This window comes from Microcaecilia unicolor, chromosome 2, assembly GCF_901765095.1.
Source record: "Microcaecilia unicolor chromosome 2, aMicUni1.1, whole genome shotgun sequence".
Classification (NCBI taxonomy): Eukaryota; Metazoa; Chordata; class Amphibia; order Gymnophiona; family Siphonopidae; genus Microcaecilia; species Microcaecilia unicolor.
The window spans coordinates 69669195-69685442 of NC_044032.1; the positions used below are offsets into that span (position 1 = coordinate 69669195).

Below are 16248 nucleotides of genomic sequence, written 5' to 3' on the forward strand. Positions count from 1 at the left end.
GGACGGAGCGGAGGTAAATTAAAGATGGCGCGGCCGCGGGGCAGATATAGTAATAAACGGAGAGGGAGGGAAGGGGACACTCACGGCGCCACTCACCCGGCTGGGGAGGCTTAGCCTCCCCAAGCCTCTTATACTGGGCGCCTATGGAAGAGATGCTGGACTCTGAGTTGGGGGCGATGAAGGGAAGAGAATGAGATCCTGGACTCATGGTGGTGGAAGTGAGGAGTGGAGGAAAGAAATAGAAAGACTGTGTGAGAGTCGCTGGAAAAACAGAGAAAGATAGAGAGAGTGAGTGTGAGATGCTGGACTGCAAGGGTGGGCAGGGAAGAGAGAGGGAGAAACGTTGGCCCTGGGGTGGGTGTACCATAGGAGGGGAACAAAGAGGAGATACGCTGGACAAGGGACGTGACAGGAACACAGAGAAAAGATGCTGGGCATGGAGGGAGCCTAGGGACAGGGACACAGAGGTGCAATTCTGGACATGGGGGTGGAATGGGACAGGGGCAGGGCAGTGGCGTAGCAAGGGCGGGGCGGTGGGGGCGGTCCGCCCCGGGTGTCCGCGGGTGGGGGGTGCTCCGTCGCGTCTCTGTCTTGCCACCACCTGCCTTTTTCTTTTTTTTTTTTAAATCCATGCAGTCACGCAGGCAGCGCTTCGCATCTGCCCTGCGTGTGCTGTGAAAGAAGTAAATCGCCAGTGCTGGCTTCGGGGCTTCCCTCGATGTCCCGCCCTCGAGGAAATAGGAAGTTACCTCACAAGAGGGCGGGACATCGAGGGAAAGCCCGAAGCCAGCGCTGGCGATTTGCTTCTTTCACAGCACATGCAGGGCAGACGCGAAGCGCTGCCTGCGTGGCTGCACGGATTTAAAAGAAAAAAAGAAAAAGGCAAGCGGTGGCAGGAGAAGAGGGCTCTGTGGCTCTCAATGGAGGGGGGACGGGACTAGGTCAGGGGGGGGAGCTCAGAGGGGAGAAGGGGATTGGAGAGGGGGTGGGGGTGCTCAGAGGGGAGAATGGGGATTGGAGAGGGGGTGGGGGAGTTCAGAGGAGGGGTGCTCAGAGGGGAGGATGGGGATTGGGGAGGGGTGGGGGTGCTCAGAGGGGATTGGGGAGTTTGGGGGAGCTCAGAAGGGTACTCAGAGGTAAGAAGGGGATTGGGGAGGGGTGGGGGAGTTCAGAGGAGGGATGCTCAGAGGTGAGAAGGGGATTGGGGAGGGTGGGGGTGCTCAGAGGGGAGAATGGGGATTGGGGAGGGGTGGGGTGCTCAGAGGGGATAAGGGGACTGGGGAGGGAAGTGCTCATGGGAGAAGGGGTCTGAAACTGGAACTGGGGGCTGAAAAGGGGCAGGGGCTGAAACTGTGGGGACTGGGGGCTTTAAAGGGGACAGGGAGAACTGGCTGGGGCTGAAGCTCGGGACTGGTGAAAGAAAAGGGCTGGGGTTGAAACTAGGGGCTGAAAAGGGGACAGGGAGTAGTGGCTGGGGGCTGAAGCCCAGGACTGATGGGAGAAAAGGGCTGGGGACTGGTGGGATAGTGGGGCTGAAAAGGGTGGCATGTGGGAGATGTGGGCTGGAACTGGAACTATGTGCAGGTGGAAAGAGGGGGCTGAAAAGAGGGGGCAGAGAGAGGGGACAGACCCTGGATGGATGAGAGAGGGAGGGCAGATGGATCGAAGGGGCAGAGAGAAAGGGCAGATGGTGGGTGGAAGGGGGAGAGAGAAAGAGGGCAGATGGTGGATGGAAGGGACATTAGAGAGGGCAGACACTGGATTTCAGAGAAATAGAGATGACAGATGCTGGATGGAAGGAAGACAGTGAAAAGAAGATGAGGAAAGCAGAAACCAGAGACAACAAACTGTAAATAAAATATATATTTTTTATTTTTTTGCTTTAGGGTATAGTATTGTATCTGTGTTTATGTGTTAATAAATGTTTATAAATAGAACATATAAATAAGGTAATCATTTTATTGGACTAATTTTTAATACATTTTGACTTAACTTTCAGAGAACAAAACCCCCTTCCTCAGGTCAGGATAGGATACTATAACAACACTATACTGTATTGACCTGAGGAAGGAGGTTTTGGCCTCTGAAAGATACATGTATTAGTCCAATAAAATGGTATTTTATTTTCTATATTTGTTTTATTGCTATTTGTTAATTTGTAAAGTGGTGATCGGATTTGTTAGTTTTTTCAAATTTTATATTTTGCACAGTACTAGGGGACATTTTCTGTTTCTGTGGTGTTGCATTGTATGCAGAGTCTGGCATCGGGGGTTCAGTTTAATTTTTGTCTAAATAGAAAGTTTATGATTACTTATTCTATAGTGGATTAGGGTGTATCTGTGTTTGTGAAAAAGACATGGCTTTCGGTTGGCATTGACTGTGCAGGATCGACAATCTGTACTAATCTGTCTGTTTTTGTTTTACAATAGGTGAATTGATGTTCTAGTGCTCACTGTAGCATTTAAGATGCTTGTGTGACTTGTAGAAATGACTGCTTATGGTATGGTAGAATTGCGCTATAGGTCCTGAGTGTTTTGTATTCTCGGTATGCCTAGTACTGGATTTTGGGGGGGGGGGGGGGGGGTGTTAAAAAATGACCGGCCCCGGGTGTCAACTACTCTAGCTACGCCACTGGGGCTGGGACACTGAAAAGGCAGATAAGGAATAAGGGAGGAGAATAGAGAGAAGGGACATAGAGGAATGTTTTTGGATAGGATGGATAAGGGACGCAGAGGGAAGATGGATGATGGACATGGAGAGAAAAGAAGTGCCAAATGGACAAGGAGACTCTGGCAAGATAAAAGACAAACCAGAGACTGGGACTAACATCATTAGAAAAATAACATGATCAGATGACAAAGGTAGAAAAAAGAATTTTGTTTTCTATTTATTGATTAGTATATGTCAGCTTTTTGGAATGTGCGTCTGCTAGAACTGGTTTTAGACATGGCTGGGGCCCATGAAAAAAACCACACTCATTGGCCTTCAATCTACAGTGGTGTAAATCTCAAGCTTTGGGATGATCCACCCTTGGCATCTCTGTGAACCTACCCAGACATTGAATATTCTATTTTACACATAATACAGAAAAAAATCCACTTTAGGACCCAAAGGGTTCCTACATAAGAAAGGAAGACAATATGCTGAAATAAGCAGAAAAAAGCTTAACTGGGGTGGGTTCCAATTTACATGACATCAAAATAATGTCATAGACTTCACTGCCTTTTCGTCTTCCAGAATGGAAATCTTTTTACCAAGAGATAGTCCTGTACTAGTGGACACCGAGTTAACCTCTGCAACAGTCTCCATCCTGGCCAAGTTTCCCTTGAAAGTGAACCTCAGTTTCCTGGAGAGGGGACTCAGACATTACAACCTCCTGATCCGATTCCTTGAAGTATAGATAATACCACAAACACAACCAGAGAGCAAACGGATCTGACATCGAGAAGCTGGCACCTCAATAGCTAAAGCTATAACAACAAAAGGAACTTGGGGAGATTCATGTAACAAGGAAAGACAATTGAATAGCAGATATCTTTTGTTCAGAAAAATGCACAAAACCTTCACAAGAAAATAAAACTGATCATTTAGAAGTCCCAAAATATTAAAGAGTTGAGCCGCATGCTCTAATATCAATAATGGTCAAAAAGAACATTTTGCCACTCGGTACCTATGAAAAAATAAATCTCCTTTTGGAAAATAAAACATAGGGGTGATATACAGCCTGTAGCATTAACTCCTAGATTCTATATAGTGCACTTAGATTTAAGAACTGAAATCGGCACGGATTCTATAACACCATGCATAACTCAATTGGCTTAACAAGTTAATGAGCACTGATATTAGCACTTAACAAGAAATAATGAATGTTTTTTTGGCACTGATTAGAATTTAGGCGCACAATTCGCTAAGCACATTCTGTAATGATGTGTGCCGAACTTCTAATGCACACGGCCCAAAAAAGGGCGTGGTTATAGGCAGGGAAATGGGCGTTTCGTGGACGCTCTGAAATTTAGGCACTTAGTTATAGAATATGCGCCTAAATCTATGCGCTGGGATTTATGCCATGTTTCAGTTGGTGTAAATAGGTGCGCACAGATTTAGGCGCTGAAATATCAACTAAGCATATTCCATAATCAGTGCCTAAATCTAGGTGCCGATTATAGAATACGCTTAGTTGGCACTGATTTCAGGTCTGATTTTTTAGGCGCCATATATAGAATCGCCTCCTATGCGGCTAGGAAGCCACTTCCAACCACGGGCTTACCTAGCCCTGGATATTGAATGCACAGTTAGGGGATGGCTGGTTACTGGGGATATTCAGAGGTACTACCCAATTAAATGCCGCTGAATATCCAACATTTCTAGCTCAGCCTTTCCTGCCTAGTTAAGTTACTACTACTTAACATTTCTAGAGCGCTACTAGGGTTACGCAGCGCTGTACAATTTAAGTTCTTTTGAATATTAACTCCATAATGTTTAAAAATGTGAAAGCATGTCTTTATTAATTTAGGTGAACAATTGTAAGTTGCAAAAGGCCATTTTTACGCAATACTGTACGAAAGTATAAAGCTGTGAGAATCCCACTTACATCGAGAACTGCAGAACCAATGGCACAGGCCACGGGATTCCCTCCAAATGTGTTAAAGTGCATTGCATGGTTCAGAGAGTCCGAAATCTCTGGAACAAGAAATAAAGAAGACTTAGGAAATACTTCATAGTAGTGGATTGACAGAACCATTATTTGTTGCTTCTTAATGATAAGTTCTTGGGAAATATATTTATTTATATTACATTTGTACCCTGTGCTTTTCCCACTCATGGAAGGCTCAATGCGGCTTACATATTGTATACAGGTACTTATTTGTACCTGGGGCAACGGAGGGTTAAGTGACTTGCCCAGAGTCACAAGGAGCTGCCTGTGCTTGAAGTGGGAATTGAACTCAGTTCCTCAGGACCAAAGTCCACCACCATAACCACAAGGCCACTCCTCCACTTTGTATGCAGAGGAAAGTGTCTGCATACAAAGAAAACACCAAGAGATATTAACAAATGTCCCCAGTAATTATAAGTACTAAAAAGAGGCCCATGTCCCCAATTGGCCTGTCCTTGCACAACCAGCAGGAAGATCACTGGTACCAGGGATCCCCAATTAGTCTGCTGGTGATTTGCATGAAGAATCGGGTGATCCATGGTTTTTCATGCTTCATTAGCTTAGCATGACCAACATTTCTGTCATAATTGAATAAATATACACTATGTTTGTTTAAATACATTCCTATTCCTTTAAGTGCATTTATTTCAATTGATAGAACACTAATGCATGAAATGTAAGTTATGGATCTATTTGGGAATGCTCATTTATTTATCATAGTGCTAAAATATGGAATGGAAACCCTGTTCAAATCTGCTAAATCTCATCATATATTCTTCTCTGTAAGGAACTTAAAACACATTTGTTTTTAAACCAATGAAAGCAAATAATTTTTAGATTAGCCTTAGGAGGATTTCTGTCTCAAAAAAATGTACACTGCTTTACAATATGCTGCTAGTACAGTGTACATTTTTTTGAGACAGATATCCTCTGTGATCTCTTTTTTTGTGGAAACAGGCAATGATCTGCTGCTCTTTCACTTGGACAAGTTACTTCTATTTTTGATATTTGTGGACACTTAATTGTGTGGAGTTTTTTTCCGGGGCTGTATGATGCTGCGCTGTGCTCATGCCTTATAGTCCGTTGTTTGGGCTGGCTGAGTGGCGTTACTGAATTCCCCCATTTTTCTCCACTTTAATTGGTCTTTTTCGTTAAAGAAAGGTGCAGATCATTGGGTCCTGTATTTCTATAATAAATATACACAGGTAGTGTGAAACTGTGATCTTGAATTTCAAATTGATTTACTGTAAGCTTGAGTGGAATACTTAAATTAAGCCTGGCTGTATGTCATACATTAAGCATTAGTTTTAAGATTGCTTAATAGATAAACTCCTAAGTGGAGATATGATGAAAAGAAGTAGAAAAGAACAACAGAAATGCATTGGTATGCAAATATAATCTATTTTATTTTTGTGAGTCATTACATCTCTTAAAAATATCAAGCTACTTACTAGTGGAATTCTCTACCAACAGTTATAAGATCTTCACCGAATAATAGTCAATTCAGAAAAATGCTTAAGACATACCTTTTTGGAAAGTTTGTTAATAATATATGTTAAAATTCTATATTTACTTGATAATGTATCTTCCTAGGGATGTCTAGTAACTTGACTGTAAACCGCATAAAACTCTTAGGGGTAACTGTGGTATAGAAATGCCAATTGTATTATATTGTATAAATCAGCTTGAAGTAGGCCACAGAGCTTTCTGTCAAATAGAAAGGTGCTTCTAAAGTTTTAGGGATTTATACACATGTAGGAGATAATTCTAAAAATTGGTGACCAGACATAGTGTACCAATAATTGGTACAATAGTTACACGTGAATGTGCACTGGGGGGGGGGGGGGGGGGGAGATGGGACTTGATATATCGCTTTTCTGTGGTTACAATCAAAGCGGTTTGCATATTATATACAGGTACTTATTTTGTAACTGGGGCAATGGAGGGCTAAGTGACTTGACCAGACTGACAAGGAGCTGCAGTGGGAATCAAACCCAGTTTCCCAGGATCAAGGTCCACTGTACTAATCACTAGACTACTATTCCATAAGGTAGTGCATAGGTGCTGTAGCCTGTAACTGCAGGGGGGTGCATGCATGGACAGAGTAAGGGTGGGCCATGGGTATGTCTTCAAGTGATTCACGTAATTTATTGAATATTATCAGTTACGCGGGTCACTTGGTGCATTTAGAGGCCCTTTTACTAAGCTGAGGTAAAAAGTGGCCTGCGCTAGTATGGGCGCGTGAAATTGGCATGCACTGGGTCATTTTTTTACTGGGCCTTTTTAAAATGGGAAAGTAAATGGCCATGCACTAATATTTGGGCTGTCGTCGTCGATGATACGCTGAAACCTTCTGCTCAGTGTGCTGCTGCGGCTAGGAAAGCGAATAGAATGTTGGGTGTTATTAAGAAGGGTATGGAGTCCAGGTGTGCGGATGTTATAATGCCGTTGTATCGCTCCATGGTGCGACCGCACCTGGAGTATTGTGTTCAGTACTGGTCTCCGTATCTCAAAAAAGATATAGTAGAATTGGAAAAGGTACAGCGAAGGGCGACGAAAATGATAGTGGGGATGGGACGACTTTCCTATGAAGAGAGGCTGAGAAGGCTAGGGCTTTTCAGCTTGGAGAAGAGACGGCTGAGGGGAGATATGATAGAAGTGTATAAAATAATGAGTGGAATGGATCGGGTGGATGTGAAGCGACTGTTCACGCTATCCAAAAATACTAGGACTAGAGGGCATGAGTTGAAGCTACAGTGTGGTAAATTTAAAACGAATCGGAGAAAATTTTTCTTCACCCAACGTGTAATTAGACTCTGGAATTCATTGCCGGAGAACGTGGTACGGGCGGTTAGCTTGACGGAGTTTAAAAAGGGGTTAGATAGATTCCTAAAGGACAAGTCCATAGACCGCTATTAAATGGACTGGAAAAATTCCTCATTTTTAGGTACAACTTGTCTGGAATGTTTTTACGTTTGGGGAGCGTGCCAGGTGCCCTTGACCTGGATTGGCCACTGTCGGTGACAGGATGCTGGGCTAGATGGACCTTTGGTCTTTCCCAGTATGGCACTACTTATGTACTTATGTATTACAAGTAGAGGTGCAGCTATTAACTACCTGAGCCCTTACTTCCACCTATTTACTTGACGGTATGGGCTCACGCGCTACTCTTGTGGTAATCAGTGAGCGTGCGGCAATGTGGCCAAGCTACTGATTACCACTGGGATTATTTTCTACCACGGGAAACAGTGCACGCCAACTTCGGAATTATTGCCGGGCACCCATGCTACCCTGGCGGTAGTGTCAACTTTGTGCATGCTATTCATATGTAAGCCCTACCACAGCTTAGTAAAAGGGCCCCTAGGTGCGCTCATTTAACCTGCTCTTGATATGGCACAAACAGTCACACCTAAGTGTAGGTTAATCCATGCCAATTTACGCTAGTATTCTATAATGCCATCTAGCGCTCAACATTGGCACGCCTAAATGGAGGCACCGATTTATTGAATTGCTTCCATAGAGGCCTACATGCTAAGGACTGGGTCCCACTTGAGGAACGATTTACTAAGCTTCTTTGTCAAAGGCATGGAAGGGGCAATTTTCATAAGGTCTGGTTGCTGCAAAATCCTCAACTACTTTGTCCAACAGACTTTACAGCTGACTTTCAAAGAACAGTTACCTGGGTAGTTCCATAGGCCCAAAAGAATCCTGGACTCTGTGCCTGCACTTTGTTCAGACCAAAAAAATTCTGAAAACCACCACACATAGAATTAAAAATCAAATCTAGGTCTCCTACTATTCTTCATGTCCGGGGAAAGTATTTACTCTCCCAGGAGCACTATGGAAGTCTTTTAGCTAGGCAGAAAATTTACTTAAATTCCTATTGACTGTGGAACATGACCTTGAAAATTGTCAGAATGGGAAAAACGTCTTAGCAAATCAGGACAGCTTAACCAATAGGCACAACCAGGTGGATGCCTAGGGCAGTAGCTTCTTGGGTGCAAGAATGAGCAACTGCAAAGTAAAACAATAGATCCTGACAGCTACACAAACTCAGTCATCAGCACATACATTAACCTGCATTTTCATAGGATGTTTGTGTGATAATCATGATTATTTACTGTTGAGTTGAATTATCAAAATTATTTTTTTGGAGGGGTTTGTTGTAGGCAAGGGGTCTGAAAGTTAATTGAGGCTGACAGTTCGCCTAGGGCATCCACTACCCTTGCATCAGCTCTTCAGATCATGCTTTTGTGTCCAGATGAAAACTGCTATTCATACAGCACTAAAATTGGAAAAAGACAAAGAAAAGGTTTTTACCTTTTGAGGTTACCACAGCTGCCATTGGAAATCCATTTGCTATTCCTTTTGCCATAGTAACAATGTCAGGGATTATGTCGTGGGATTGAAATCCCCAGAAATGACTGCCTGTACGAGCAAAGCCTGTCTGAACCTTCCAAAATCAAATCCACAAAAACAAAAATTAAATTAAATCATAGTGCATCTGTCCTTACATTTCCTAACATAAATTTGCTTTTGCCCAACCAATGTTTACACACACCCTGTATGTTGTCAGCCAGATGCTGCAGTCCTTCTATTGTAGTGTTTATTTCACAATATTTGAAGACGGGAATACAGCTGGATTTTGCTTATACAGATGTTTTCCAGAATAGCTGAAATTGGTGGAAGCAAACCGTACTTTTAGAGGACAATATAATAGAGCATTTACATGTGTAAAGAGTGATTTACCTGGGTAAAATGGCCTGTCTGAAAACTTCCCTACTCTGGCTTAATGTATGCACAAGTTTCCACAGCTGGAAGGAAAACAGGTGTTTCTGTGCACCTGTTTAGTTTAGGGGCGCAAATAATGCATGAAGCTGTCATTTTCAAATGGATGTGTGCGATTTCACCCTCACTTGACTGCTCATGTAAAGTGCATGTGCTTTATAGCTGGAAACGTTCAAAGATAAACATCGTAAGTAGTTTTTTCTTTGAAAATTTGCATAAAATATGTCCATGAAAAGCATGTGCAGTTTGCACCTACATGGACTTTTTGAAAATTTGTCCACTGAATAGTAATGCAGACTGTGGAAATATAAAAATATCTGATCTTGCTTTTATACTGACAAAATTCTTTCAGTAAATCTTATTACTTTGAAAGATTGCTACCTAAAAAAGGAATTTCATAGTCATGGCGTGGGAGAACAATGGAGAGAAGTAGGGAAGTTGCAGGGCCACAGGCCTATGGAGCTTCCTTTTAAAAATCAGTTCCTTAGATAGTGTCACAGGCACAAAAGTACCAGCAGAATTTATAGGTGTAAAATCCCTGCAGGGAACTTGACAGCTTGGTCCTGAATGATATAAAACACAAGGCTTAAAAATCCAATAAAGGTGCAATCCAAAATAAAGGAATGCATCTGACAGTGTAATAAGAACTCACAGAGTGCCACATTTAGAAGCCATGAGGAAAATTCAGAAGATGTTCTGGTTTATAGAAAGTGACAGGGCACTCATCCACTTAATGGGCTCATGTTAATGCACTTCTGAGCACATATTCAGTTGTTTGGGCACCTAAAAATTTAAGTGCATAAAAATTGCTTGTATGTACCAATTAATTAACACACATACAATCAATTTGCATGCTTTAAAAAGTTTGTATGAATGTATGCCTAAAAAAAAAAAAAAGAGAGAACAGATGAAACAAATCTGAAAAGCCTGGAAACTGGGAAAATTTTAAACAAAGACAAACCAAGTTCTTTTTTGGCTGTGCCCAACTCTATTACCTACCTCTCTTCACAACACAATAACAAACCTGCACAGATTCCCCTAAGACTCCTACTGTTCCCCCAACACAACAATGCTGCCCACAGCTCCTAGAAATCTACCTGACCCCCCCCCCCCCACCAGCTCCCTGATCCAACCATCCCCCTCCACAATTAGTATACCTCCTGCAGTCTTGTCCATTATTGTCATAATCAATGCCAACTTCATGCCACATCAGGCTGTATCCAAATGTGAAGCACTGTGGATAGGCACCAGTTTGACAGGGATGAGCCAGATAGCAGGAGGTAAGCACATCTTCTTCTGTTTGAGGAGAGGGAGAAATGGGCCAGGCCACCAGGGAGGCCTGGACCCTAAGGAGGTTTGAGATGTGAGCAACTATGTTGCTCACGTCTCAAACCTCCTCAGGCTGCACTGTAATGATGGGCAGCATCTTTCTGTGGCAGGAAAAAGGATCCTTGGGGAGAAATTCAGATAGTATGTTTCTAGACATTTAAACTAGAGGGTGGGGGTGGCAAAAGGAAGCAAGAAAATCCAGAAAGTCACCCCCAGGAAAAGCATGATGGCAAAGGGGAAAGTAATGTTAATATACAAAACCATCTAAACAACTCACAACACATGGAAAGTAATGAGCACAAATGCTCGTAGTTTAAGTATGAAGTATTGGGACTGAACTAGGCCCTGCTGTGCCTTCTAGAGTCAGTTAATGCTGTGGCAGTAAATTCAAGTTTTAAAACTATGGAGAAAAGGGTATAGAGATTAGCTAATAAAGTTTTTTTTTTTAATTCTGTGTTTATCAATAACCTACAGTTCCTCTTTTAAACCTAATCTTTAAGTTACCCAGCACAGAGAAAAACAATGTCACTTACTGAGAGATATCCTCTTCTCTCAAAACTTCTCAGAAAGTTAAGTGGAACATTTCCTTATATAGCTTAGATTCTAAGGAGACTGCTTCAAACAAACCCTTTGAAGCTAACCCAGTAATCAGATTGCCCTTAGTAACCTTTGCAAATATTCTACTTTCTCACACCTTAATTAACATCTAATTCAATTCAGTAGCAGTGCTGATTAGCCTGACATGGATTGGAACATCCCGTCAGCAAAATCAGAAAGAAGCAAAGAGATTGTGGATGCCTGTCAAAGTGCTTTGTTCAGACAAATGGCAACAGAACCCACGAGGGAAGGGTCAATGCTGAATCTAGTGCTCACAAATGGAGGAGATGTTTCCAATGTCTGGTTGGGTGCCCACCTAGGCAATAGTGATCATCACACAGTATGGCTTGAGATAAAAGTGAAAGTGGAATGTAGACACACAAAACTCAAAGTACTAGACTTCAGACAGACTGATTTTGGTAAAATGGGAGAATACCTGAAGAAGGAGCTGATGGCATGGGTATGCATAGGAAAAATGGAAGCCCAGTGGTTGAAGCTGAAAGCTGCTATAAATATGGCAACAGATCTTTATATAAGAAAAGTAAACAAAAACAAGTGAAACACGAAACCTACGTGGTTCTCCTGAGAAGTAGACAATAAATAAGGGCAAAAGAGTCTGCCTTCAAGAAATACAGAACACAACCAGAGAATCATGGAAAAGATTACTGGATTAAAGTCAGAGAAGTGAAGAGGGAAATATGGCTAGTGAAAGTGCAAGGAAAAGAAAAAATGGCTAAAGATGTAAAGATAGGTGACAAGACCTTTTTCAGATATATCCGGGGAAGGAGAAAAGCTAGGAATGGAATTAGAAGATTGAACAGGAACAGGTCGCGCTGTTTCAGTTAAGTGAAGAGGGCAAAAGCCAGATTGAAGTGGATCAAGAATAGCTTGAGATGAAAGAAAGTCAAGACAACGGCAGTGAACAGCATGTTCAAATATCTTGGATAGGAAAGGGAGATGGGGTGATAGTTGGAAGGACATGTAGGGGCCAATGAAGGTTTTTTGAGGAGTGGTGTGACTACACCACGTTTGAAGGCATCAGGAACTGTCGCAGTGGAAAGTGAAAGACTGAGGATATGACAGATAAAAGGGACGACAGTAGGAGAGATAGTGCTAAGTAGATGGGCGGGAATAGGATCAGAGGAACATGTAGTTAGTTTTGAGGAGGAAAGAAAATGTGCAGTTTCCTCTTCAGTGATTTCAGAAAAGGAAGAAAAGGAGGCAGGGGTTGAAGGATGATTGAGAGAATGGACTAAGGGAAGGAGAGGTGGAGATGACTTGGTTGAGAATTCGAGTTTAATCTTGTGAACCTTATCATGAAAGTTCTCAGTCAGAGTCTGAGGAGAACGTGAAGGGGGAGTTAAGGTGAAGGCACATTGAGGAGAGAGTTGTACACCACCTCAATAGCATTCAGGCTTGAAGGTCAGAAATATTTAGGTACAGTATTGTTTATCGTTTATCATGTATTTATTTACTATACCATTACATATTGCATTGGCAAAGAAGAACAGTTTACATTGTAAAAATATACATTTAGAACACAACATACAAACTAAGAAATCCAGTAATTGATAGGAAAGCACAGCAAAACCGAAACATCCATACTAAAGAAGTGAGTGGACAAAATACAATACCATTCATACTAAAAACCAAGATTATAATGCTGCATATTGAAATAGCACATCCATTATGTCTGTTTTTGCCTTTATCATGCGATGTTTTCAAAACGTACTCTGGAAAAAGTACGTTTTTAAGGCTTTACGGAAGCGGGTATATGATTCTTCTAATCTAATTACTTTTGGGAGGCAGTTCCAGAGTGTGGGGGATAAGAAAAAGAAAGCTGTAGGTATGTATCTGTTTCTGGAGGGCTCACAGTATAAAAGAAAAAGAAAAAAAAAAAAAAAAAGAGAGCTGAAGTGGGAATTGAATCTGGGTCCCCTGGTTTATAGTCCACCATACTGACCACTAGGCTGCTCCTCAGACCTGCTTTCTGCATTATTCTGAATGCCCAAAATGCCTGATGCTATTATAGAGCCTGACATTCCTTTCCATTTCACTTTCAGGGGAGAGGGAAGGGGCCATCAACCACTGGGAGATTCATCAGAGGTCATGCCTTAATCCCTCCTGTGGTCAATTGTCAATCAAAGTATAATTTTGTACTTTGGACAAGACTGAAACAGATCTAACTAAAAACATCCTTCTTTTTAAACTTGGACGTTTCTTCTCGTTTGATTATCACTGTTAGATGTCCTAATTTTGGGCCCTCCTTAGTCCCACCCAAAACACACACACAACATGCCCCCTTGCTATTTAGATAAACTGCGATGTATGACATCTAAATTCTGCCTTCCAAAATTGCAATTTGGATGTTTTTGGCAGAAGGACGTTTTTTTTTTTTTGCTATTTTGAGACCTCCATGTACTTTGAAAATGAGCTTTCTAGATAACCAAGGTTAACAGTAAAATAAAATATCCTAAAGGTAACCGAGGTTGATAATTTCGTCCCAAAATGTTCAGCTCTGTTAATTCAAAGTTCATTACAGCAAACATATTTCTTTTTAAAATTCAGAGAACAAATGATGTTTTATTAAAATGTCTGTTTTTATCCTTTGAATGCTGTTTAGATCCAGGTGTTTTTCTTTGTTTTACTTCAGCTTAGCTGTTTAAACACCCCACCTCCCACCTATATAATACCACACCAGCAGCTGCCAGTGAGCTCTTTTCCATTCAGCTCTCAATATATTTATTGCCTTATAAAACCCAATAATAGTTTTGTCATGATATTAAATATTTCCTACAGCAGAGATTTTTTTTTTTTTGAAATAAACTTTTATTGGTGACAGCAACAATTGTACGATTCTAATCTCATTTCAAAACATTCAACAACTTCATAAACATCATTTGTACATCTGTCATGTAACTCTGTCTCACTATGTCACACCTTTTATTGTTTCTCCCCCCTTCCCTTGTACTAGCCCCGCTCCCTCCCCTCTCCCCCATCCCTACCCCACCCCCCACCCACCCTCCCTTCCTCCCTTCCTCCCAGGTAGTACTCTGCTAATACATTTGTGCCTATCCATTAAGTATTCTACTCCATGCCAGTGGAGTTAGGGTGTCCAGGAATGGCTGCCAACACTGGAAGAACTTGTCTCCCTTCGGGGATGATAAATCCGGAACCTCTTTTCGCTCCATAGCGCATAAGGAGAGCATATAAGCCCGCCACAACTGGATCGTGGGTCCTTCTTCCTTGAGCCACAATTTAAGTATAGATTTCTTCCCCATAATCACTGCTCTTCGTAGAAAAGCTTTGAGGCCTATTTTCTTTCTGCCCCTGGTTGCATATTTCTCAAACAATAGGCCAGGTTGTCGATTCCACATAACCCCCCACATCTTTGACACTTGTGTACATAATAAGGACCAAAAAGCTAGTACAGCTGGGCAGTGCCAAAACATATGTCCTAGGTGTGCTTTCTGCCCCGTGCATCCCGGACAATCATCATTCTGCCGCAGGGTTGCCTTATAGGCTCTATGTGGGGAAACATATAATCTCATCAAGAATTTATACTGAGTTTCTCTAATATCTGTGCTCCCAAATTCTTTATAACATGTTTGGAGGCATGATTGTATGTTTATTTCCCCTGCTCGAAGCCCCAGTTCTAATGCCCATTCCTGTGCCAATTTAGCATATAACATTGGTGCCTGCGCCTCTTTAATCTGTGCATGATAATACTTCAGAGGTACCGCCCTCTGTGCTTCTAGGTCATATATTTCTGTCAACTGGTTACGCACTTTGGAAGTAAGTGACTGCAGCGGGAGTGAGCTTGTATAATGTTTTAGCTGAGTGTACGCAAGAAAGTCCTGACATGTTAATCCCTGGCGGCTTCGCAACTCCTCCTCTGTCCGCAACCTGCCATCCCCCTTCATGATCTGAAATAGAAAAAATATACCCTCTGACCTCCAAGCGACAAAAGTGGCTGAGGAACTGCCCACTGGAAACTCTGTATTTCCTCCCAGGGGCAAGAATGGGGTCACCCTTGGATTTAACTGAAATAATTTGCAAATCCATTTCCATGCTTTTTTCATAGGTCTGAAGAGTGTCAATACTTTTGTTTGATGTGCCCCCCTTCCCAGTCCTACATGCAGCCAATAACTGAAATGCATATTGCCCAACATTGCACATTCCATTTCTGGAAAGGAGAAGTGCGACGTTCCCTTGAACCAATCCGCTATGTGTCGCATGCATCCTGCTACCGACATCCATTTCACACTCAGTACACCCAATCCTCCCTTGTCTTTTGGCAGATATGTTTGTTTAAATGACACTCGGGCTCTACGTCCATCCCATAGAAATTGCCTGAGCATTCTATGGAGGTCTACCTCCTCTTTATGGGTGAGAAATAACGAAGGCACCTGTACCACATATGTCCACTTAGGTACGAGGATCATATTGTAAAGCGCTACCTGCCCTAGTAGTGAGAGGGGTAATTTTTGCCACATCAATAAAGCTGTCCTCGTGGTCTCCCACAAAGGTCGCAAATTGATGGTGTGTACCTTATTCAATTGGGTTGGGATGTATACTCCCAAATATTTAATTGCTTTTGTGCCCCATTGCAACGGAAAAGATCCCTCCCACTGTGTCTTTATTGTCTCGTTAGTTGGCAGAGCTACCGATTTTTGTTTATTTAATTTGAATCCAGAATAATATCCAAATTCCTCTACTGTTTCCAACAGTCCTGTTAGGGAGCCCTGTGGCCTTGTGAGCGTAAGCAGGATATCGTCCGCAAACGCTAGCACCTTAATTTCAGTCTGTGGCATTGTTACTCCTGTGATCTCCTTATTCTTACCAATCGAGCGTAGCAGAGGTTCTAAATATAGTAGAAA

General features: G+C 42.3%; 1 protein-coding gene across 1 annotated transcript in view; it reads right to left on the reverse strand.

Moving 5' to 3' along the window:
• The window catches only part of AGXT2 (alanine--glyoxylate aminotransferase 2), a 134744-nt gene that overhangs the window by 21049 nt on the left and 97447 nt on the right, over window positions 1–16248 (reverse strand). Inside the window, exons 10-11 of the mRNA XM_030193027.1 lie at window positions 8975–9107; window positions 4592–4680 (exon numbers count right to left, since the gene is read on the reverse strand). Of these exons, the coding sequence (XP_030048887.1) occupies window positions 4592–4680; window positions 8975–9107 (222 nt within the window). The remainder of the gene's footprint in view (window positions 1–4591; window positions 4681–8974; window positions 9108–16248) is intronic.